At 33.0% G+C, this 24,621-nt stretch overlaps 1 protein-coding gene across 1 annotated transcript in view; it reads right to left on the bottom strand.

Moving 5' to 3' along the window:
• LOC115877059 (protein obstructor-E) overlaps positions 1-24,621 on the bottom strand; it is a 29,630-nt gene that overhangs the window by 4,263 nt on the left and 746 nt on the right. Inside the window, exons 2-3 of the mRNA XM_030893134.1 lie at positions 17,043-17,297; positions 15,637-15,837 (exon numbers count right to left, since the gene is read on the bottom strand). Of these exons, the coding sequence (XP_030748994.1) occupies positions 15,637-15,837; positions 17,043-17,297 (456 nt within the window). The remainder of the gene's footprint in view (positions 1-15,636; positions 15,838-17,042; positions 17,298-24,621) is intronic.

The raw sequence follows: 24,621 nt of genomic DNA, 5'->3' as shown, positions 1-24,621 counted from the left end.
ATGTTTTAGTAAAATAAAATTAGTACGTAAGTTTGGAATTATAGTCCAAGAGCCGGGTGCAAAAACACGCAAGAGTTTTCTGAAGGCTTGTATTTTCAAAATCAATTGCATTTTAGTATTAAAAAACAACGGTACAGTCAGCAGTTCCAATTCCGGAAAACCTTGCGCTGAGAAGCGCGCAAAGATGTAATTTTAATTAACATTTCCAAACCGTTTCCTGAGGAAAAATTTGTAAACAAATTTGTAGATAACATTCGAATGCAATGTAAAACAAAAACATAAGAGTCAGACAGAGAAGTATGGGACACAAATCGTCAGCGCTACCTCAAAGGGGCTGTAAAAAAAATGTTGTCACTCAAAGTGATTTCTGAAGGCTGAAACTTGCAAGTAATAGTGGAAACAATATGTTTATTAATAAAAACAGTCAGACTCATCGATAATAGATTGCTGACTGCTGACTGTACCTTTTAGTGTTGCACAAGAGTCTTGAAAAAGTCTTGCAAGAGTTTTGGTCAAATTCAAGACAAGACTTTCAAAATTTCTTGTCTTGAATTTCAAGACAAGACAAGACTTTAATATGCAAGAAATCTCAAGAGTCTTGCAAGATTTCTTGAATTCAAGATTTCTTGAAAGTTAGAAATGATAGATTTTTTTAAGTGATAATTAGGTCTTTGCGGAAATTATGCCGTGTTTATACAACATTTACATAGTTGTAATCACAATCATAGTCATAATCATAAAAGTTAAATTATCCACTTCCTATAAACCTGTTGACATCTACCATGAACTTAGCTACTAAAACTACTTAAAACTTTTCTTACTACTTAAAAATTATGATTATGAAAATGTTCTATAAACGCACATTAAAATTCCGATGTGATTATGACGATGATTAAGACTGTGATTATGATTACGACTTATGCAAATGTTGTATAAACCCGGCATTAATATTGACTAGTGTTCATTTTTTTTCTATCATAGCCAGTGTTTTAGAGTTGAGAATGAAATAAAATAAAGTCGAGGCAACAAACCGTATATTGATAATTGGTATTATACACAAAATTATATTGGTATATGGTATTATAAAAAAACTAACGGTAGTTGAAACTAATGGTGGGTTTGTGGAGCACGCTATTTGCGCTATTTGGTACTACTTTTCATGCACGAAATTGCTCCGCGAACAGAAAGTAGTATCAAATAGCGCAAATAGTAAACTCTAGCATAACCTTTCCGTACACCCTGTGTCCAAACTTTTTCAATCAATCTTCCATAATAAAAAAATAAAATAAATACCATAAAAAATAAAAGTAACAAACGAGTAACCAAAATAGAACATAATAAAATAACAAGAATTAACAACTAGAACTAAAAAATGAACTTAACATTAGTTATTCTTATTCAGCTTTTATTTGGTAATGTTTCGTTAAACGAGCCAGTTGACGTAGTTCGTTTGCGGTCCGTTAAGATTTTTTTTGCTAAAATTAGCATCGTTGTTGTTCATTTTTCCGTATTACATTTTGTATACGACGCTTTTTATGAAATAAAATATAGAAATATTATTACCTTTTTGTTACAATGTAAAATTTTTCTCAAGGCAAGAAATTTCAAGAGTCTCGCAAGACAAGACAAGACTTTGCCATTCAAGAAATCTGCAAGACAAGACTTTGAAAATTTCTTGTCTTGAATTTCAAGACAAGACAAGAAATTGATTTTCAAGACAAAAATTCTTGTCTTGTGCAACACTAGTGTACCTTTGATTATAACACTAAATTCCAATCGATTATTAACACTAAATTCCAATCTCTTGCATCTTTTTGCACCCGGCTCTTGGACTATTATTTTAATAAGAAAAAATGTGTAAATAAGCATATATTCTACAGGGTCCGGCAATAGTGCGACGGGCATGTGTAGCTCCTAGAAAAGAAATCTAGGGGATGTTGTTTAAATGCAAACTTAAATTATGTACTGGGATATATTGCAGGAAAATATTTTAACTTCTATAGGGTGGTTCAAAAAAGTGTGAGCGAATCGGGATGATTTATTTTAAATATAACAATCTGTTTTTCACTTCCTTTCAGATCACTTTACATAATCTTAAGATATGAGTAAATATATTTCGATAGCTTCAAAGATATTAATAAATAAAAATATATATATTTTTCAGCCTTTCTTAAAAAAAATATTAAAAATACAAGAACTGTCTTGAAATCAAAACTATATTAGGTATATACTTTAGATAGTCTGCACATAACTTTGCTATAAATGGTAGTAATCTTAAATCATACCGGACGTTCAAAATTTTACGCCAAATTTAATCTAAAATATAAAATAATTTTTCTTCGTCTCTTTAAATGGAATTATATTATTTTGTTAATAGATGATGGAGAATTAAACAATTAACTTTTTTTGTATTTAGGGTATTTCAAAATTTTTAACGTTTTTTTAACGAGTATGCGTACTCGCTATTTAAACCCATATATTTGTATAAGGGTGGCTTCAACGACGTCCCGTAATCCTGCTGTTAAAATATAACAGCTAGTTTTTACAGTACACAAAAGAACAATTGTTAAATTTTAACAGCAGGATTACGGGACGTCGCGTCGTTGCAGCTACTCTAAGTCGGTTGTTTACGATAATATCCAATGACGGTAGCACCGGCGGAGAATACATCAAGCCTAGGGCTCAAACTCACTGACGACCAGGTCGCAACGACCTGGCCGTCGGCTGGCCGGATGCATTGCGTTTTTAGCTGCGGCCAGATGAACGACCAGTGTCAACAGAGTTGTCAGATCTAACGATTTTTTACGTTTTACCAATTAGAAAATATTGTTTCAGAAATGTTAAAATATCCGAGTTAACTAAAAAGCGAAGTTGCTATTCATGAGCTTGTTGTAATATGATATTTGTCTCCTCATATAATCATGAAATGTTGTAATATTAAATGATGCATTTAAAATATTCTTGGATTTTTCGTTAATAAATACTGGTTTGGTAAATGGAGTAAGTAAAATCTCCAACCCCGACTAAGTAAAATTCGTTAATAAATACTGGTGTGGTAAATGGAGCAAGTAAAATCTCCAACCCCGTTATTTCCATGTTTTTCAAATCCGCGATGCCTGATTCCATCAGTCGTTTCATAATAGAATATTCAACATCCTACGTCTATGTAATTTAATATGTGTAGAGTGATACATGTAACTCGTGGGATTTGCAGCATTATATCAATAAAGGGCAAAAACAGTATTGTTCCTAAAGGTGCGTCCAGAGTTCGGCATTTTAGCCCGAACGAACCGAGCGCGCACGAACAAGCAGAACAAATAGGCCGAACAAAAAGCATTGTGTACGCGCGACCGACAAAAAGGGAGATATTCTGTTTCTTTTTTCTACTGATATGGCGCCCTTATCGACTTTCGAAGTAAACATATTAGGGCCATCGTAAAAAAAGATCGTCAGACACTGGCTCTAAATATAAGCAGGTAGAAAGTTTAGCTTCCAGTTATTTCAATGTTTACAATATAACGAAGAATCTACAACAGTAATTACTTCTATTTTTATGAATGTTTAAGTTACTTTCTTAATTTTTTTTTCAAAATAATGTACCTAGTAGAAATATAGTCTAATGAACCCTGTTTGAAAAACGTTAAATTAAATATAATATTTAAAATACAGTTGTCCTCCTTGTACATGACTACAATACAACTCAAAAACTAATTTAATAAAAAAAACAAGTGTTTGTAGAAAAACTTTAAATTTTATTTTTTTTTATTTTTTAACATCGAAACTTAAAGGTATTATTATACATTTGAGTTTACCTGTTATTACAGGTATCATACCAACCATAAATAGAGTAGGTATATCATATAAAAATGTTTTGAGTTTTTACTAGAATCGACCCTTGATAAAAAAAAGGGATTAGATTTAAGTTTACCTTTGATCCAGTCTGTATACTATTTCTTTGGATTTTCTGCACGTGTGAAAAAACTACACTAAAACACTATATCTTATAGAAAATAAAATATCGTGCCTTGAATTTGAGGGATTTCATGTGAAAAATTATTAATTTGGAAGAAAACCGGCAACAAGCGGCAGAAAATAATAATATTTCCGTGCAGTCTTCTGGTCGCAACGACCAACGGACGGCCAGGACGTTAGTGTGCGCTATCTCATTTGATTTAATGGTTTTAGAGGTAGGTGCAGCCTGGCCGGTGCGACCTGGTCGTCAGTGTGTTTGAGCCCTAGTATCAAGTAAGATTGAAAAATATTGACAATAATAGATAATAAAAAAATAATTAAAAAATGCTGCAGCAAATCTGTCGGGAATAATATAATTTTAAAATTGGGTTGTCATAAAATAATACAGAACTGCCCTTGAATACGACTTAAATATAAGGTTGTAGATGCTGAAGACTTTGAATAATTGTCAAGGTGGACGGACACATTACTCTCAGGCGCTAGGTCAAGGCAAAAGGCAACGCCTAAAATCGGAAGTAAATGTTGACAGGGTTTACCGTTTTTTTAATTTAATTTACATTTATTATATTACAAGAAGGTGACCTAGTTGCTGTAATAATAACTTTTAAGACAAGACATATATCTGCTTTAACATTATTGTAGTCGTTGAAATATATAGAACATTAAAGTTAACTATTCTTGCACTATTATATTTACAGTTATTTAATTGAAATTATTATCTTTAATATAGTACAGAGATATTATTATTTAATCGTAATCATGTAAAATATGTATTACTCGTGACATTATATAAATATATTGATATAATAAATTAACCTTAAAAATTAAAAGTAATCGCAATGGCGTATTTTTTCGGCCACTGATGGTTTCTCCTTTTTTAAGGCCCATAAAATGCAACTTAAAAAATGTCTATACCTCTTGACAGTCGTAGGCAGTCTTCTTCATATTCATTGGCAGTCGCTTAGCAGTGGAAGGATATTTTAGCAGTACGTGTACATTTTTTAGCCGAGTGAGACACCCCTCGAGTATATGATATAAATTAGGATTGATTGACGTATTCAACTGTTTTCAGTCACTTCCTGTTTCACCGGAAGTTTTTTGATTTTTAAATGGCACCGTCGGTATTTTGTTACTTTATTCGATAAAAAATGACACTCTGAATAGAATGATATATAGGTATATCATATGTAAACTGTTGACATTTTGGAATATGGTTTATTTGAACATGCAATTCATAACGACAATTTGACTCGAAATACCAAATGTGTGTCACAACCAAATTATTCGTACAAAAATGCTTTTTGTACGAAAAAAAAACCAAACCCTCGTTCGATGTGAAAAAATTGAGATATGATTAAAAATTATGATTTGGGCATCTTTTAACCGGCCAGGGCATGACGTGAAAAACATTACACGATCAAATCTATTTTTCCAAAGCTCCTTGATTAAATATTAGTGTTTTTTAAAATTCAATTTAGTTTTGAACAAAAGTATCAAATGTAGTAGTTTAGGCTTTCGCGGCCATCGTTTGAAGAATTTTGGTTTTTCGGGTTATTAGGCCGTCGTCGGTTAGAATTGCTTCCTAACGTTTCGCTAGCACGAGTGGCTAGCATCTTCAGAGGTGTGTTTGCTCCGATTGCTCACACTAGACTGATGCCTCCGCGTCGGCGTAGCGCGTATTTATGCGTCGGCGGAGGGGCGTGGCTTGTTCGGGTGGTAGTTCTTCCGGAACTGGTCTACTTCTCTGTGCTGCTACTTTGGTCCTAGATATAGCTGGATGCCAAATTCTGTTAAGGTAGAAAGTTTCTTCCTTCCTGTTGAAATTATTTGGATGTTTGTGAATTTCAACAGCTTCCCTGACCAGACGAGGATGATATCCAGATGTTGTGGCAATGACTTGGGTGTCTTCGAATTGATTTTGTGGTCACCATCTCTTAGAGCATGTTCTGCTACGGCTGACTTCTCTGTTTGCCCTAATCTGCAGTTTCTCTTGTGTTCCGTAAGTCTCGTTCCTACTGAGCGTTTGGTAGTTCCAATATATACGCTACCGCAGGAACAAGGTATACAGGTAGATCCCTGCAGAGGATAATGGTTCTCTTTGTCTTTGCTGGTCTTAAGCAGTCCCTTATTTTTCGGGTAGGTTTGTATATGGTTTTGATGTTATGCTTCTTGAGAACTTTTACCAACCTATCGGTGACCTGGGAAACATATGGAAGGAAGGCCTTATTAATGATGTTTTCCTGTTCATTGGCGTCAGGTCTCCTCTGCCTAGGTGCCAGCGCCGCCTTTATTTCTCTGTCATTATAGCCATTGGCAAGAAAGGCTTTATTTAAATGACTTAGTTCCTCTTGGATGTGTTCATTAGCACAGATACGTCTTGCCCTATTTGCTAATGTTCCGTTATCGCTTGCTTTTCTGTGCCGCTGCCGAGACCAAAACGTAACACCAGGATTTCTCAAAATGAAGAGGGTATTCTCATCTACTCAGGCAAATCGCCTTTACACCAGGATGGAGAAAAATTTTCTTCGTGAGAGGATTCATACATCTAGACGAGACTTAGCAAAGGTAGACAGGGAATTGATCGACCTATTTTATATCCTTACCGCCAACATGCAACCTGTAGACTGGGACAAGATTGACGGAATAACATACCAAAATATGCAAAATGAATTGGAAAGAACATCAGCTCGCCAGAAGATCAAATATGAAAAACTGCAACCAAAAACCAAGCCGGAATATAGGATATCTCTTGAACCTGCTCGAACCGTGGTGAATCTCACAGATAAGACCCTTACGACATCAGAAGTAACATTATTAGCGAAGGGAGGAAACTTTGCCATAACACCGAAAGTGGTTCCAGTGGAAGACATTATTGCCGGAACAGAAGCTGCCATACGTAACCTTCCTAACAGTATCGCAGACGAAATCCGATTTGAAACGGTCAACATATTGAGAACTGCTAAGGCTCCAAAAAGTAATCTGTCTAGGGAAGAACATCAGGCTCTAAAATCGCTGAATGCTGACAAGGACATTCTGGTCTTACCGGCAGACAAGGGGAATGCTACGGTAGTAATGAAGTCTGAGGATTATAGGTCCAAAATCGAGGATCTACTGGAGCCCCAGACTTATAAGTTACTGAAGAAGGATCCTACTGCCTTAATTGTCAGAAACACCAACAGACTCATCAAGGCCTCCTCACTCCCGGAACATCTGAAATCAAAATTAATTAACTCGGAAGCTCAACCACCACGCCTTTATGGACTACCAAAAATTCATAAAGCTAGTGTCCCACTTAGACCGATAGTGAGTGCTCCAGGATCGCCTACTTACAACTTAGCTAAATACTTGACTACGATCCTACAACCGAAAGTCGGCAACACAAACTCTTATGTGAAGGACTCAACGCATTTCGTCCAAAAGCTAAAAGATATAAAACTGGAACCATCTGACATCATGGTAAGCTTCGATGTGGTATCTCTATTCACGAGAGTACCCCTAGGCGAGTCAATGGATCTAATCAAGGAATCATTCCCACCTGACATCGCGGAGCTCTTCCGAGTGTGTCTGACTGGTAGCTATTTCTTATGGAACGGCAATTACTACGAACAAACAGAAGGTGTCGCAATGGGTAGCCCAATCAGCCCAATAATTGCTAATTTCTTTATGGAGAGATTTGAAGAAAAAGCGCTAGAGTCATCCGTTCTGAAGCCCGCTGTATGGTTTCGTTATGTGGACGATACATTTGTGGTTTGGAAACATGGACGTGACAGCCTAGATGACTTCCTTCATCACCTTAATTCGCAGAGCCCGAGCATAAAATTTACCATGGAAACCGAAGTAAACAACCAACTGGCCTTCCTCGATGTGCTTGTCAAGAGAAATGGCGACCTTTTGGATCACACCGTGTATCGAAAACCCACTCATACAGACCGGTACTTACACAAACTATCAAATCACCATCCAAGCCAAAAACAGGGGATTATCGGAACATTAGCAAATAGGGCAAGACGTATCTGTGCTAATGAACACATCCAAGAGGAACTAAGTCATTTAAATAAAGCCTTTCTTGCCAATGGCTATAATGACAGAGAAATAAAGGCGGCGCTGGCACCTAGGCAGAGGAGACCTGACGCCAATGAACAGGAAAACATCATTAATAAGGCCTTCCTTCCATATGTTTCCCAGGTCACCGATAGGATTGGTAAAGTTCTCAAGAAGCATAACATCAAAACCATATACAAACCTACCCGAAAAATAAGGGACTGCTTAAGACCAGCAAAAGACAAAAGAGAACCATTATCCTCTGCAGGGATCTACCGTATACCTTGTTCCTGCGGTAGCGTATATATTGGAACTACCAAACGCTCAGTAGGAACGAGACTTCACGGGAACACAAGAGAAACTGCAGATTAGGCAAACAGAGAAGTCAGCCGTAGCAGAACATGCTCTAAGAGATGGTGACCACAAAATCCAATTCGAAGACACCCAAGTCATTGCCACAACATCTGGATATCATCCTCGTCTGGTCAGGGAAGCTGTTGAAATTCACAAACATCCAAATAATTTCAACAGGAAGGAAGAAACTTTCTACCTTAACAGAATTTGGCATCCAGCTATATCTAGGACCAAAGTAGCAGCACAGAGAAGTAGACCAGTTCCGGAAGAACTACCACCCGAACAAGCCACGCCCCCTCCGCCGACGCATAAATACGCGCTACGCCGACGCGGAGGCATCAGTCTAGTGTGAGCAATCGGAGCAAACACACCTCTGAAGATGCTAGCCACTCGTGCTAGCGAAACGTTAGGAAGCAATTCTAACCGACGACGGCCTAATAACCCGAAAAACCAAAATTCTTCAAAAGTATCAAATGTTGATATATGATATGTCATTCTATTCAGAGTGATATTTTCTATCGAATAAAGTAAAAAGATACCGAGGGTGTCATTTAAAAATAAAAAGCTGTAGTAATTTCCCGTGAAGCAGGAAGTGGCCGAAAAGAATTGAATACGTCCCAATGAAGCCTACTTTAAGTGATATTATATACTAACACACCAAATATCGTTATTTTGTCTGAGAAAATAAAAAAGCTATAGGGGTGAGCCTCTTTTGAGACGCACCCGGTATTGTTAGTTAAAAATTTTTTAGCACTATACAGTGTCCGGCAAGTATTAGCAAGTCATGCATCTGTAGCTCCTAGAATAAAAAACTTAAAAATTTTGTTTAAGTGTAAACCTAAACTATGTACTGGGATATATTTCAGAAAAATATTTTAACTACTATAGGATGGTTCAAGAAAGTGTGAATGGATCGGAATAATATTTTTTTTTAATGGAACACCCTGAATATTATTGTATTTTTGGCTTCCTTTCAGGTCACTTTACCATAAACCTAACTTATCAGTAAACATATTTCGATAGTTTCAGAGACATTAATAAATAAATAACAAATATAGATATTTTTCAAACTTTCTTAAGAAACTATTACAAATACAAGAAATGTCCTGAAATCTAAACTATATTAGGTATTTACTTTAAATGGTCCGTAATCGTAAATCATACAGGATGATCAAAATTCTACGCTAAACTTTCTAAAATATAAAATATTTTTTCTTGTTTTTTTTTAAGTGTAGCACCCTGTATATTATTTTTTCAATAGATAGAGAATTAAAAAATGAACGTTTTATATATTTAGAGTGCTTCAAATTTTTTAACGGCTTCGCTGATATCCGCGGTTTTATAATTATTCATATGGCATTTTCCACAGCAAATTTTTATCAAAGCCACCTAGTGACTTTTCTCTTTTTTTTACCTTTAAAAAGAGCCATATTAAATAATACTGCGCGTATCTGCGAAGCCATTAAAAATTTTGAAGTACTTTAAATACAAAAAATTGTCATTTTTTAATTCTCCATCTAATAAAAAAATAATATATACGTTCCATTTAAAAAAAAAACAAAGAAAAATTATTTTGTATTATAGAAAGTTTAGCGTAGAATTTTGAACACCGTGTATCATTTAAGATTATTATATTCATAGCAAAGTAAGTATAGACTATTTAAAGTAAACACTGAATATAGTTTTGATTCCAGGACAGTTCTTGTATTTGTAATAATTTTTTAAAGAAGTTTGAAAAATATATTTTTTATTTATTTATTAATTATCTCGAATCTATCGAAATACATTTACTCACATCTTAGAATTATGTAAATTGATCTGAAAGCACTAAATAGAGATATAAACCACATAAAAAATACATTAATAAAAAACGACTATCCACCATATTTTATTGACAAAACATTAAACGAAATACAAACCCCAAATCATAGACACAATGATAACAATACACAATATACACAACTTACAATTCCATACATACGAGGCGTTTCGGAAAAAATAAGAAGGATAGGAAAACATACGAACATCTTTCAAAACACGAAATACACTTAGATCCATTTTATCACATACTAAACCAATGAATACAAACCAACAAACAAAAAATGTAATATACCAAATACCCTGTGAATGCGATAAATTTTACATTGGTGAAACATCTAGACCCGAAAATGTCAGAATTAAAGAACATAAAGATTATTTAAGAAAGGGAGATTTTCACAAATCTAAGATTTGTCAGCATTCTTGGGACACAGGGCACAGAATAAATTTTAATAACGCCAAAATTATAATGAAAGAAGCGATAGCCTCTAAAAGAAAAAAAATAAAAGAGGCTTTTAATTCAATCATAAAAAAAAATGTATTGCTCATGCATCTGTAGATGTTAGTAATGTATGGCAATCGCTTCTTTGATTTTAAAGAACAATAGATACAACAAGATAAATAAACATAACATACGTAAAATTTAAAAATAATCATACAGAAAGTTTGGGGCTTTTTGGTTTTACCTTATTAAGTAATTGTTATCAGGTACTAATTGTTAATTTTGAAGTTTAAATATCAAGTTAAAAATGTCATTTTAACAGAACGTCAACGGTTTCTTGTAGATGTATCTGTTTTAAAAAAGTAGTGTTCTCGATTAGTTGAATTTACATACCTATTTTAAATAGTTCTTTTCTTTACTCTTTGTATTTTTTTGCTTCCGACGACGGAAAGAGATAACTTTCGAAACATGGCATTTTTTTTTTCTTTGTTAGGCAAATTTGTATTACTATAAACATAACTTCTGACAAGCAGCGTCCGTTTAGGTTTAACGCAGAAGTGTTTACAAAAAATAATTATTTTATTTTGTAGATTTTCTTGCAGTGCAGTGGCGAAATACCCATAAAGGATTTTTTTGGAAAGATGAATCCGCCACATAGATATAGACATTCTCTACAAAATATAATTGACTGCAAATTAAAAACGAATTTCTACGTTTACATTTTAGATTTCTACTAGTAACACCTCTTGTAGTAAAATTACGTGACTAATTCCTTGAATATGCCCCACCTACCCAACGACACACTGTAACATTCTTGGTTTTATAATTTTTTCCAAGGACGTCAAGTATTTCGCTAAATACACCCCAGAATAAATTATATCGGAACAATGCTTTCTTTCGATTGTAATTGCCGGTATATTACGCGACAAGTCTAATGAAATCCGTCATCGAAATTACGGGGAATTGCAAATGGCATGATTGTTTCTGTTTAAGGATTTAGGGAAGATAGATTAGTACTTGTATTAGCACTTAGTATTCTTTGATATTTCTATGCGTTAAGAAAATTACTTAGAAAACATTAGTTTGTGTAAAATGTAACTAAAAGAATGTTGAATTACAGCTTGAAATATGGTGCTTTCATAATGCATTAACATTAAATGAATCTAAAACAGCATTTATAAGATTCGACATGAAGCAAGCTATAAAAGAATTAAATATAGTTATAAAGGAGCAAAAATATATAATAAGACATATATCTGAAGTTAATTATCTAGGAATGAAAATTTATAATAACTTATAACAGGACACGCATATAAAAAGATTAAAAAAAGAAAACGCCAAAACAATTGCCAAAAACCGATGTATCATTCGTTATTTTCATCTAAGAACATACAGGGTGAGTTCTCTACGATGCTCTCTATGGATATCTTGGAACCTACTGGAGCTAGAGCGTCTGTCAAATAGGGAAAGAATTGCAGTTTTGTGAGGAAAAACATATGCGCCTTTCGGATTTTTGAAAAAAAATATGGCTTACTAGTCTACACTAATATATAAAATCCTTAAGATCCTGCTCAAATCACTCAACGTAAGAAGCTCAGACTTTTACTAACTTTGACTCAGATTTTTACTAACTTTATCCATTTAGTTGATGAATTTCAAAAATATCTAGTAAGTGTTTTTCACTTAAGAGTCCATTTCATCGTTCCGAAAAAGTAGCAAAATATGGCTAGGAATTTTTACACAAATGAAGAAGGAAATCTACATATACTAATATATAAAATCCTTAAGTGACTGACATACCGATTAATCACGATCCTGCTCAAACCACTCAACGTAAGCAGCTCAATTTTGGCATACAGGTTAATTCTAGGGTGTAGAGGTTCGAAAAGAAGGGATTTCTCAAAATTCCTGTTCCAATGGGTTCCCCTCAAATATTACAATATTTTTTATTTAAAAAACGGTCAAGTTTCCGAAAAAAACGCTTAAGCACGTATATTTTATTTTTTTTACATATTTTAAGAATTTTTAAAAATGTATACAGGATGTTTCGAAAAATCTGGTCATTGATTAATCACGATCCTACTTAAAGCGCTTGACATAAAAAGCTGATTTTTGGAAAACGGATTGACTTTAGGGTGTAGAGGTTCGATAAGAAGGGATTTTTCGAAACTTGAATTCTAAGGGGGTGACGCAACCACCCCCCAAATATTAGAATATTTCTTATTTAAAAACCGGTGAGTTTTTCGAAAAAACTCTTAAACATGTATATTTTATTTTGTTGTTTTACATATTTTAAGATTTTTTAAAAATTTATACAGGGTGTTTCACATAATATGACCATTCACGATTCTGCTTAAGCTTCTTGACGTTTAAAGCTGATTTTTCGCAAACGGATTGACTGTGGGGTGTAGAGGTTCGATAAGGAGGGGTTTCTCAAATCTCAAATTCCAAGAGGGTGAAAACGTCCCTCAAATATTACAATATTTGTTATTTAAAAAACGGTTTTACGACGCGAACGAAGTCGCGGGTACACGCTAGTACTATACATATAGAGTTTTATAAAAAAACAAATTTTGGCTGTGATTTTAAAAATGCTCCCTAATTCCATTATAATCTATTATAGACAAAAAAAAATGAGGTAATAGTTGTAAATAATCCTTAATGAGATTGTGTTCTCGTTTTTTTTCTTCTAAAGCCTGTCATTTTTGACATATAACAAAAACTTGGCCATAATTTTTTAAAAAACCGAAAGGCGCATGTATTATTTGATCTCACAAATCTGCAATTATTTCCCCATTTGACTGACTCTCTTGCTCCAGGAGGTTCCGAGATACCCATAGAGAACATCGTAGAAAACTCAACATGGATATTTAATTAACACGTGGGGCAATAACAAAAAAATCATGCTACAAAGACAAGAAAATAGAATACTAAAAGGAATATTTAGTCTAGATAGACTAACACCATCAGAAAAAGTATATCAAAAAACAAAAGAATTGAACATCAGACAATTAATGAAATATCATAATATATACTTCTACACGAAATTCTAAAAATAAGTTAACAAAAACACGAAAACTCTCAAAGAAAACTTTCATAAAAATTAGCAGCAGAAACTACCACAAAATATAATATGTTACCCAAAAAAATATTATAATTAAATTATAAAAACTCTAATAGGTCAAAAACATAATATTTAGGAGAATAATATAAACTTAGACGACATTAAATAGACAAATATACCTGTGCGTCTCAAAAGTGGCTCACACCTGTAATTTTTTCAGATAAGAAAACGAGATTTCATATGTTAGTAGATTACATAAATTAGGATTAATTGACGTATTCAATTGTTTATGACCACTTCCTGTTTCACCGGAATTGACTACAACTTTTTATTTTTAAATGACACTTTCGGTATTTTTTACTTTATTCGATAGAAAATGGCACTCTCAATAGTCTCAAACGACATACGTCAATTTTTGACATTTTCCCTTAAAAATTGTATTTTAAATTCTAATTTTTATCAAGGAGGCTTGGAAAAATAGATTTGATCGTCTAATATCTTTCCTGTCTTGTACTGGCCGATTTTTTACGAATAATTGTGTACTACACAGTTGGTATTTCGAGTCAAATTGTCGTTATGAACCCCATGTTATAATTTCAAATAAACCATATGCGGAAATGTCAAAAGTTGACATATGATATGTCATTATATTCAGGCTGTTATTTTCTATCGATTAACGTAAAAAAAATACCGACGCGACGGTGTCCTTTCAAAATCAAAAGTTGTAGTCAATTCCGGTGAAACAGGAAGTTGGCAAAAACAATTAAATACGTTAATCAATCCTAATTTATGTTATATACTAACATACCAAATCTCGAATCTTTTATCTAAAAAAAATAAAAAAATTATAGGTGTGAACCACTTTTGAGACGCACCCGGTATACATGTATGGTCTCTGGCGAAATACTCTGAATACCGACTCTGTATAGATGGTAAAAAAAGTATAACATCTTAACATGGCAGTTAGTTAACACGTTACCGATCAACCATACAACAAAGGCGATAATAAAGAAAAAAAAAGGTCCAGAAAACAATTGGTTAGTGGAAAATAATAAATTTCTAAAATAATGGAAAAATTCACTATGACAAAGACAGGCAAAGTACATGGTAGGATACTCGCCAGAATTTACGACAGCTTTGATAAGCAAATATAGAAAAATTCTCAAAACTCTAGTGAGTTTTAAGTGTGTATTAACATACGTTCTCTTCTAGAGAGACAGTACAAGAATAAAGTGGATATAACAAAAGACCCAGGTAATAGATGTCATCCACAGAATCAAATCCCTCCATTGGCGGTGGGCAAGACACCTGGCAAGAAGGACGGACAACAAATGGACCACAAAAGTTACAGCATGGTACCCACGAGGAATCAAGAGACCTAGAGGAAGACCAAACCTGAGATTCCTAATATCCTAATAGTCTCCTAATATCATGGTCCATTAGGAAATTAGCAGGAATAACTTGGGCCTACATAGCGAACAATATACAACAATGAGTCCAACTACAAAGAAAGTATCAAAATATGTGAGAGAGGCTACACCATAATTGGAAATGGTTGAATAAGGTGAAAATTATTATGATGATGATTAACATACATAAGTCTTGTGTAGATACTATCAATCAGAAGAAGGAACGTCACAACACATTCTATATAAGTGCATTACCTTGGCAAATGTGCGGTTCTGTTACTAGGCGATGATAAGCCGTTGTCAAAACATATAGAAGATTCAATCTCCAAATTAGAATTTGCGAAAAAGATACCTACTACTGAAGAACATAGTCTAGAAACCAGAGAATCACAGTAGATTAAATTTGTTATGGAATAGGTAAAAAGTCAAACATTTCTATAAAGGTTTGGATTACCATTTTGAAACAAATACAGTTATACGTTAAGTTTGTTCTAAGATGTATACCTACTATGTAATTATATAATTTTATATATTACCTTCTGATGTACATCCTTTCCTTTTAGCTTCATCTGGCCATGAGCAAATGCCAGCTTTCTCGTTATAAACCAAACCGTTTGGACAAATGATCATGTTGTATTTTCCATCGACACAGTAGTAGAATTTGTCGCAAATATTTTTTTCTTCGTGCGCAAAATATCCGTGTTTCCTAGGACAATGTTCAGTTGGTTGTGGAGTTTCTAGAAACAAAAGGAATAGATAAAAATACTTTGCCATTATTCAATATTTGTATCTCAAAAACAGAATTTTTTAGTTCTGGTAATTGTTCGGCATGGAAAATTCAAATAAAAAAGCCTTAGTATACTCTTGTACTTTTGTATTAAAGTCAAATTTTAAGTTAAAAGTTTCTTCTTAACAGCAGGGAGACTATAGTTATTAAAGATTGTCATTTATTGTAAACAACAAAGATATTAATTAACTTTAAAATAGTTTCACTCTAATTACTACAATATCATCTCAGTTCCAATATATTCTCTAATAATCCTCTGGGCGCAGTTTTTTAGATTATATTAAGAATTATTAGGATATATTATTGATTGAAGAAATAAGAAGATGCGCAACTTTATGGGCGATTTCGTGGCATAAAACCTGTCCGAGATGTAGCTGTCAGCTGTTGCTGTAGCCGTCAGCCTGTCCGAGATTTAGTTTAGCTGGTTTAGCTCTGCGCCACTGCACGTTTGTCGTTTGCAGGGCAGCGGATAAAGAATACTGTACTGTAGTTCTGCTTTCAGTCGACAGAGTGGATGCCGGAGACAGTGCTGCCAGAACTACTGATTAATCCACAGATTTACGGATTTTAAGTACAGTACGTTAATAATACGGATTTTTTTTTATCATTAAACAATTTAATATAATATTATATGATTAAACAAAGAACGGCGTCAGAGTTGGCTTAGAAGTTAAAATCGCTGTTATTTCATATGTAAAATATTATGGTAAATGTCAATAATTCGTCATCTCCAAGCCAACTAAACAACTTTTTAAAGAATTTTTATTTTTGTTGTTTATTCTATGTTTGACACGAATACATTTTCAATGCCTAAACGGGGATTATTCATCCAAAAATATTTTCATCAAACGTATTACAGATATTACATATTTTAATATGGCAACACTGTCGCTTTCAATTCCACGCCGTCTTCAATATGCCTTCGCTGGCCGAATTAGAGAAAATATGCGTTGGCCGCAGAACGATTGGTGTCTCCACCGTACAGCACTTGAGACGTAAGAGGAAATAAAATCAGCCTTGTCACGAATTCGCCCATTAGGTTGCGTATCTTCCCAATTCTTTCAGTCAACGATAGTACTAAATCTGAGATACAAGAATGAATTAAAGAAAAAATTCAAAGTATTTCTGCCATATATTAATTATTAGGCTACTTACGCAGTTTAGGTCTTGCACTACAATCAATATTGAAGGGTAAATCACATTTTTCATATTCAGTGCTGTAATCGTTGAAAACCATACCATCAGGACATAGTTTCTCAGTTATGGCACCTTCTTCGCATTGGTAGTACTTATCACATTGTTCTGCATCAGCAAAGAAGCCGTTCGGTTCGGGACATTCGTCTGACGTTAGAGCATCATCTTCGCTTTTTGATTTCGAAGATTTTCTAGAGGAGGCTGCATATGCGCAAGCTGCAAATACCAAGATAAAAGTTAATTCTTGTCTAACGGCCAGTGAATAGTATCACGGAACATATAGCTACGTACAATTTTTATTATAAAGTATTCTGTAATAAAATATTTTCTACTGTACATCTGAGGTTTCTAGTAATCCAAAAATGTAATAAAAATTGAAGTGTATCTAACCATCAAACTTCTTCGTCCACTACAATACAGTAAACCTAACCAAATCAAAAACTAATCTACTCCTTTATATATTTATTTAAATTAATTATTTTTATTTTTTATTATTTATTTTCATTTTATTTTTCCGTCAATGGTTCAACATGTAGCGTGATATATTTATGTTGGTTAGATAAGTTTGTTTAATAGTAATGAGCCAACAAGAAGAATTCTTATATATTGTTTGTGATCTGAATCTGCATATCTTATTATTTAAAATATAATTTGTTTCTTCCTGAACTTAGTTTGTATCTGTTCATTTGTATTTAAGTTTTCAATATATCACTTTCATCATAAGAATGACTGTGAATGTTATATCAAAGTATTTTTGCTATTGTTTGTTAAGGTCAGCTAGTTGTGATATAATGAATAAATCAAACTAAATCTGGAAAAAGGCATAATTTTCTTTCTATCTTTTATTTAAATATTGGTCTTTTAAATATTGGAGTGCTGGATATTATCAAACAATACAATTTGGAAAGAAAGAAATCTGTATTTAAGATAAAACTTTTAAAAATGTCAATTAAATATAGAATTTATTAAAACAATAATTTATTGACTTAATACAATTCAAAAAATACCTATATTATGAAATGTATAAACGGAACTTTAAAAATTCAGTGAAAATAAGGCACGCATTTTAATTCTGACACTTTCAAGTCTTTCAACAATTTTTTCGGAGCCATTGTCTGTCTTTTTATTTTCCTAGTCTATCACACACCCCACACCTGACACCAATTGTTACGTTTTTCGTCGGTTCCGTGTGGATAGAAAGTCACAATTTATTTAAACACTATTTATTTAACACTAATGAACAAAAATAATAACGATAAAAGACTTATAGAACTATTTACAAAACGATTTATAACTAAGAATTTATTTTGAATTTTAGCGCGTCAACTGTATTTATAACTGCCTCTCTAGGCCACTGCCGCCGGCTTTTATACCGACAGGTAAAAAGAAATCTAGAATAGTCCAAAGATCGTTAGGCGCATAGAAGAAGGTTTCGAATGTTCTCGTATGTACGGTCCATTCTATCAGGGTCTCGATTCTTCTCGAACGAATGAATCATTGGTGGTGTCTATGCGATGTTAAGGTCATCCGAGGGCGGGCCATATTGTGAGGTTAGGTCGAGTCCACACCGGCTCGACAACAATACAGGAAGATCATGCGCAAATCACTTACAAGCAAGTAGAAGAGACAATAAGGAAACTTAAAAATAGAAAATCTCCTAATCAAGATAAGATACCAAACGAGCTAATAAAAAACGCAGGCACGGCTATCATAGAGGAATACACAAAACTGTTTAACATTATATTACAACATAAGAAAATACCAGAAGAATGGAAACAAAGTATAACAATACCCATTTTTAAAAAAGGAGATAAAACAGACCCAACTTAGAGGAACTTAACAAACTATAGAGGAATAACATTACCGAGCACCTCGCTAAAACTTCTAAGATCATTGCGGACAAAATCTCCTCAATAGTGCCAATAAGCGAGGAACAACAAGGATTCCGAAGAAACAGATCAACTACCGATGCATTATTCATACTCAGGCAACTAGTTGAAAAATCCTTAGAATATAACTCTCCAGCCTATCTGTGTTTTATAGATTTAACAAAGGCCTTTTATAGAGTCCAACTAAAAGACATCATCACCACCTTGGAAAGCAGTAATGTCTCGAAAGAACTCACAGAACTTATCAAGGACTTAAACACAAACACAACAACCCAAATAAGAACAAACTTTACCTTAACGCAGCACCTTCGAACTACAACTGGTATTCGCCAAGGCGACAGTCTTAGCTCTCTGTTATTCAACATAATCATGGATCAAGTAATAAAAACCGTCAAGAATACTGGATTAGGATATCGAATGGGAATGCATAAAGTAAACATATTATGCTATGCCGATGACGCAGTACTTATTGCAGAGTCAGAGGACGACCTCCAAAGAATGCTACAAGCTTTTAACAGACAGGCAGAAAAACTTAACATGGAAATTTCCACAAATAAGACCAAATGCATGACCATTACAAAGGAGCCTTTACGGTGCAAATTGGTAATAAAAAACAAAACTATTGATCAGATAATGTTATTCGAATACCTCGGATGCAAAATTACAAGCTCAGGATTCCTGGAAGAAGAAGTAAGGAAACAAGCCAATAAAGCTGCCGCAATATCAGGACATCTTAAATATCCCATATGGAAAAACAAACATTTGAGTACAGAATGTAAGTCAAGATATACAAAACCTGCATAATGACCAGTGATGACATATGGTGCGGAAACCAGAGCTGAAACATCAGTAAAAAGAATCCGACGAACTACTGAAATGTGAGACCTTAAGAATGATAACTGGATACACATTGAGGGGACAGACAGAGAAATGTGTAGACATAAGAGAAAGTGCCAACGACGTTGTCAGATGGATAAGGCAGAGAAGAAGAGAATGGAACCAGCATGTCAATAGAATGGGCCCCGACAGAATGGCCATAATAATTCGCAATAACGTACCCCATGGCAGAAGACCTACTGGACGACCACCTAAACGTTGACAAGACAGTTGGCAGTCAACCTCGCAAGAGTTGCTTAGACGAGAAGGAAACCGGAACTAAACAGGCGATACGCCTTCTAAAAGAAAAAAAAAGAAGAAGAAGACTTCAATTTAGAGAGTATTATCATAACAATTCCAATTTTAGGAACAGTGATCCATCTTCAGTATACACTTCACACAATTCAGCAACACGTCAGTAAAATTTTGTTATATTTTTTAATATGCAATATACAGAGTGTCTCAATATTCCATGGACATAGAACTGCTACGTATTTTTGGAATCAAAATAAGTTGATTGGACACAATTTACTTTTATGCAAAAGTGCTTCGTTTGTCCGCTAGAGGACATCAGAGTTTAAAAAATAAACACCTTTTTTAGATATTTTAAGAATCGTTATTCCGATTTGAATGAGATTTTGGGTGTCTATGTTTTGCTAAGTGCTCTAACATTTGACTTTTACAAAAATCAAGGAAAAGAAGATGTAAAAACTACCAACACCCCTACATCATTTTTAGTATAAATACGTAAAATGATCCTAGTATTTATCACATTTTTTGTCGCTTGAAAAAAAACGCCACCGCACATACATTTTCAGGAAAAAAAAATATTTTTCGACAGCTGACTTCCAAAAAATAGTCTAGTTGGCGAAAATATGGTATTTCATGTTAGTATAACGATTAATATTGGACTTGTAATAAGCTTCATAAAAAGCTTCAGGTTTATTTTTGATTAATGCTCTCTAAGGGACAAGCGAAAGCACTTTTGTATAAAGGTAAATTATGTGCAATAAATTATTTTATTCAAAAAATACGTAGTTATTCTATGTCCACGGTATGTCCAACTCCCTGTATGTTTTGTAGATCTGCTTTGGAATAATAAATTCTCCAAAAAAAATTTCTCAAAAACGACGAAGAGACAAAAATGTAGTAAATACTATAGGGGCCATTTTACGAAAAGAAAATCAGTCGTCGATGGAATTGGAAAATAGTTATACTAAAATTTATGTAGGATTAGGCGTAGTTTTCACCGTTTTCTTCTCGAAATCTCAAATTTATAGACTAAGAGTACCCCTATGTGAGAAAATATTTCAGAATATTTCAAGGTTTTAACTTAAATCATTTTTGTTTAATTATGATAATTTGTCCAGCGGGAATTTGAGAAAGTGAAAGTGATGTACTTGATGGGTTTTAAATTTGATATATTAAATATTTTAACAGACAACACGAACTAGAAATCAATACATAGACCGTAACAATTATCTTCGGGGCAAAAATAATTACTGAAAGTACATTGTATATTTATAAAAAAGAAAATTGTGTTAAGTTAAATGAGAGTTGTTAATCAACCATAATAAAAAAAATTATCAATTTTATTTTTTATAATCACGATTTCAAATTTCTAATAAAAAAGTACCCTGAAGTTGATTTTTATTGAATTTTCCAAATCATGTCTGTGATGATTAAGGTAAGAAACGACGTCACAAACGGTTTCGACAAACAACATCACAAATTCACTAAAAAATAATTTACTTTCGAATGAATATGACAGACAACAAATGTCACTGTCATATATTTTTTCGTTGGGTAAACATATTAACTCTCTGCCTCTGTAATTTTTTTTTATTATTTAACATTAATTGTGTTCATATTATTTTTCCATAACTATTAGTATTCTAACATTGGTTTAACAAAAAAAAAGAGGAATATTACATTTAAATAATCCTATTATTTTGTAATTTTACGTACGTCAAGTACCGTATGATCTAAAAAAACGGTGTCAGCGATGGCTATGAAATGAAGATCGCGGTCATTTTATATGTAAAATAATATAGGGAATATCATCGATGTTTATTTCTAAGTCAATCTTTCTATATCTCTAAATACCATACGATAAAAAAACGGCGTCAAAGACGGCTGGTAAATGACCATCGAAGATAATTTTGGCGAAGTCTAGCCCTACACGTCATTACTTAGCCCGTATTCTTCTATATTTTTTAATGGCGCTTACGGTCAGTTGACCTTAAGGAGGTAGTAACTTATTTTTATATCGAGTAAATATTATTTTTAAATGTGAACTAGTTTAAAATTCCAGAAAAATATTTTTTTGGAAATAGATTTGTGTCCAGACACAAATATGAATGAAACGTTATATCCTTTTTTTTAATATTTCTACAACTAGTGTGAATTTTTAACAAGTATTGTAATTTTTTGTAAATGACGAGTAGACGTTGACCTCGCTAAAATTATCATCGATAGTCATTCCCAGCCGTCTTTGACGCCGTTTTTTTCGGTCGTACCGTATTATTTTAGTTATTCATTTTAGTTGCGTGTTAAGTTAAAGTCAACTGTTATATAACAACACACAGCCATTCATAGTTCTTACATAAAATAACACTAATGAAGTAATTTAGATATAAAATAATATTTTATATATTGGAAATTTTTTTACTTTCTTATTTACATATAAGTGTCTAATTTTAATATAATTAATACTAAAATATTGAAAAGTATACATAATATAATAACAAAATCAATAAAATTAAAGCATATACAACAAGAAACACATTTTGCACACACATTATTTCTTATCAACCTTTAATTCCAATAAAATATTTTAAAAGCATAATTTAACATACAGAGTATAAATGAGGTCGAGAAAATTCAAAAATGTGATAGTTTTTTCAAAAATAATGTGAATTTTCTATTTAAAGTGTTTCAAGTTGGCATTCATTCACAAGATATTTGTTTATACAGGGTGAGTCTTAAATTAGTGCAAATATTTTCAGGGCTGGTAGATCTCGATAAAAGAAACATATTTTCTCTTTGCCATTTTTCAAATTTGTCCAAAATAACCGAGTTATTTTACTTTGAAAATTTCCAACAAAATATTTTTTTGTTTAAATTTTGGGAACCGCTCTTTTCTGGGTTTTCTTTCTTGTAAATTTAATCTATTACCTATATTGCCACATTATCAAGAATTTATGTTATTTTAACTAAAAACTAAAAAAAATTCCAAAATTTTTTTCAAGAGATTCCAAATTTTCAATTTTCTTTTTTCACAAAAAACTCATAATCGTGTTTCAGTGGTAGAAATATACAACCCTTGAAATTATTTGCACTTATTTAAAACTCACTCTGTATAGAGTAAATCAAAATCACAATATGTATTTCACTGTCAGTTTGCACAAGCACATGCACAAAGTAATGATTGCAATTATATATTACTAGGTAAATTGTAGACGAAAATATATTGACAGATCTACTGCTTGTTTATAATTTTAATGTCCAGTTTAATAAAATAATCCGCAAAATTATAATTTTCAAATTGCTTATTGGGTTACAAAAGTAAATGTAGTAAAATGTTACAAGTGAAACTGAACTTAAAAACATGACACTCGACTTGAAAATATGACTTATTAATAATATTAATACCTCAAATATCAAATTTTTAATCTAAACTGTTTTTGAAAAATGTTGCGATTGTTGTGTTGGTTCACCTTACATCATGACCAAATACCATACAATATTACCGTTGAGGTGTGGAACTTTTGGTGTTACAACAGCATAATACAACACTAATTCACCACAATACACCAAAACAATTTACTTTAAACACTAGACGCGAGTTTCGCTAAGAAACTCTCAATTTGTAAATCTTAGTTTAGTTTCAATCATCTGCTGATGATGCTAACATAATTAGCGAAACGCGCGTCTAGCGTTAAAAGTAAAGTGTTTTGGTATATTGCGGTGAATTAAAAAATCTGCGTCAGAGTTAGCTTGGAAAAGAAAATTATTGCTCTCATTTTACATAAAAAAATACAGGGTGCGTCTCAAAAGTGACTCACCCCCTATAACTTTTTTATTTTTTCAGATAAAAATCGAGATTTGGTATTACAATATATGACATAAATTAGGATTAATTGACGTATTCAATTGTTTTCTGTCACTTCCTGTTTCACCGAAAATGACTACACCTTTTGATTTTTAAATGGTACCCTCGGTGTTTTATTGCTTTATTCAATAGAAAATGACACTCTGAATAGAATGACATATCATATGTCAACTTTTGACATTTTCGAATATGGTTTATTTGAAATTGTAACATGCGATTCATAACAACAATTTGACTCGAAATACCAAGCGTGTGGTACCAAATTATTCGTACAAAAATGCTTTTTCCAAATATGCTAATGAGTAATGAGCCACCCTCGTTCCATTTCAAAAAAAATGAGATATGATTAAAAATACGATTTGGGCATCTTTTAACCAGCTAGGACAAGACACGAATAACATTAGACGACCAAATCTATTTTTCCAAGGCTTATTGATTCAAAATTAGTGTTTTTAATACAGCAATACACTCTAGATTGAAATTTAAAATTCAATTTTGTTTTAAACAAAAATGTCAAAACTTGACATATGATATTTCATTCTATTCAGAATGTCATTTTCTATCGAATAAAGTAAAAAAGTACCGGGGGTGTCATTTAAAAATCAAAAGTTGTATTAATTTCCGGTGAAACAGGAAGTAGCCGAAAAGACTTGAATACGTC

Source organism: Sitophilus oryzae, unplaced genomic scaffold (genome assembly GCF_002938485.1).
Source record: "Sitophilus oryzae breed Bouriz unplaced genomic scaffold, Soryzae_2.0 scaffold_1059_pilon_pilon, whole genome shotgun sequence".
Lineage (NCBI taxonomy): Eukaryota > Metazoa > Arthropoda > Insecta > Coleoptera > Curculionidae > Sitophilus > Sitophilus oryzae.
Note: the sequence above shows the minus strand (reverse complement) of the source record. Positions and strands in the feature narration are given on the sequence as shown.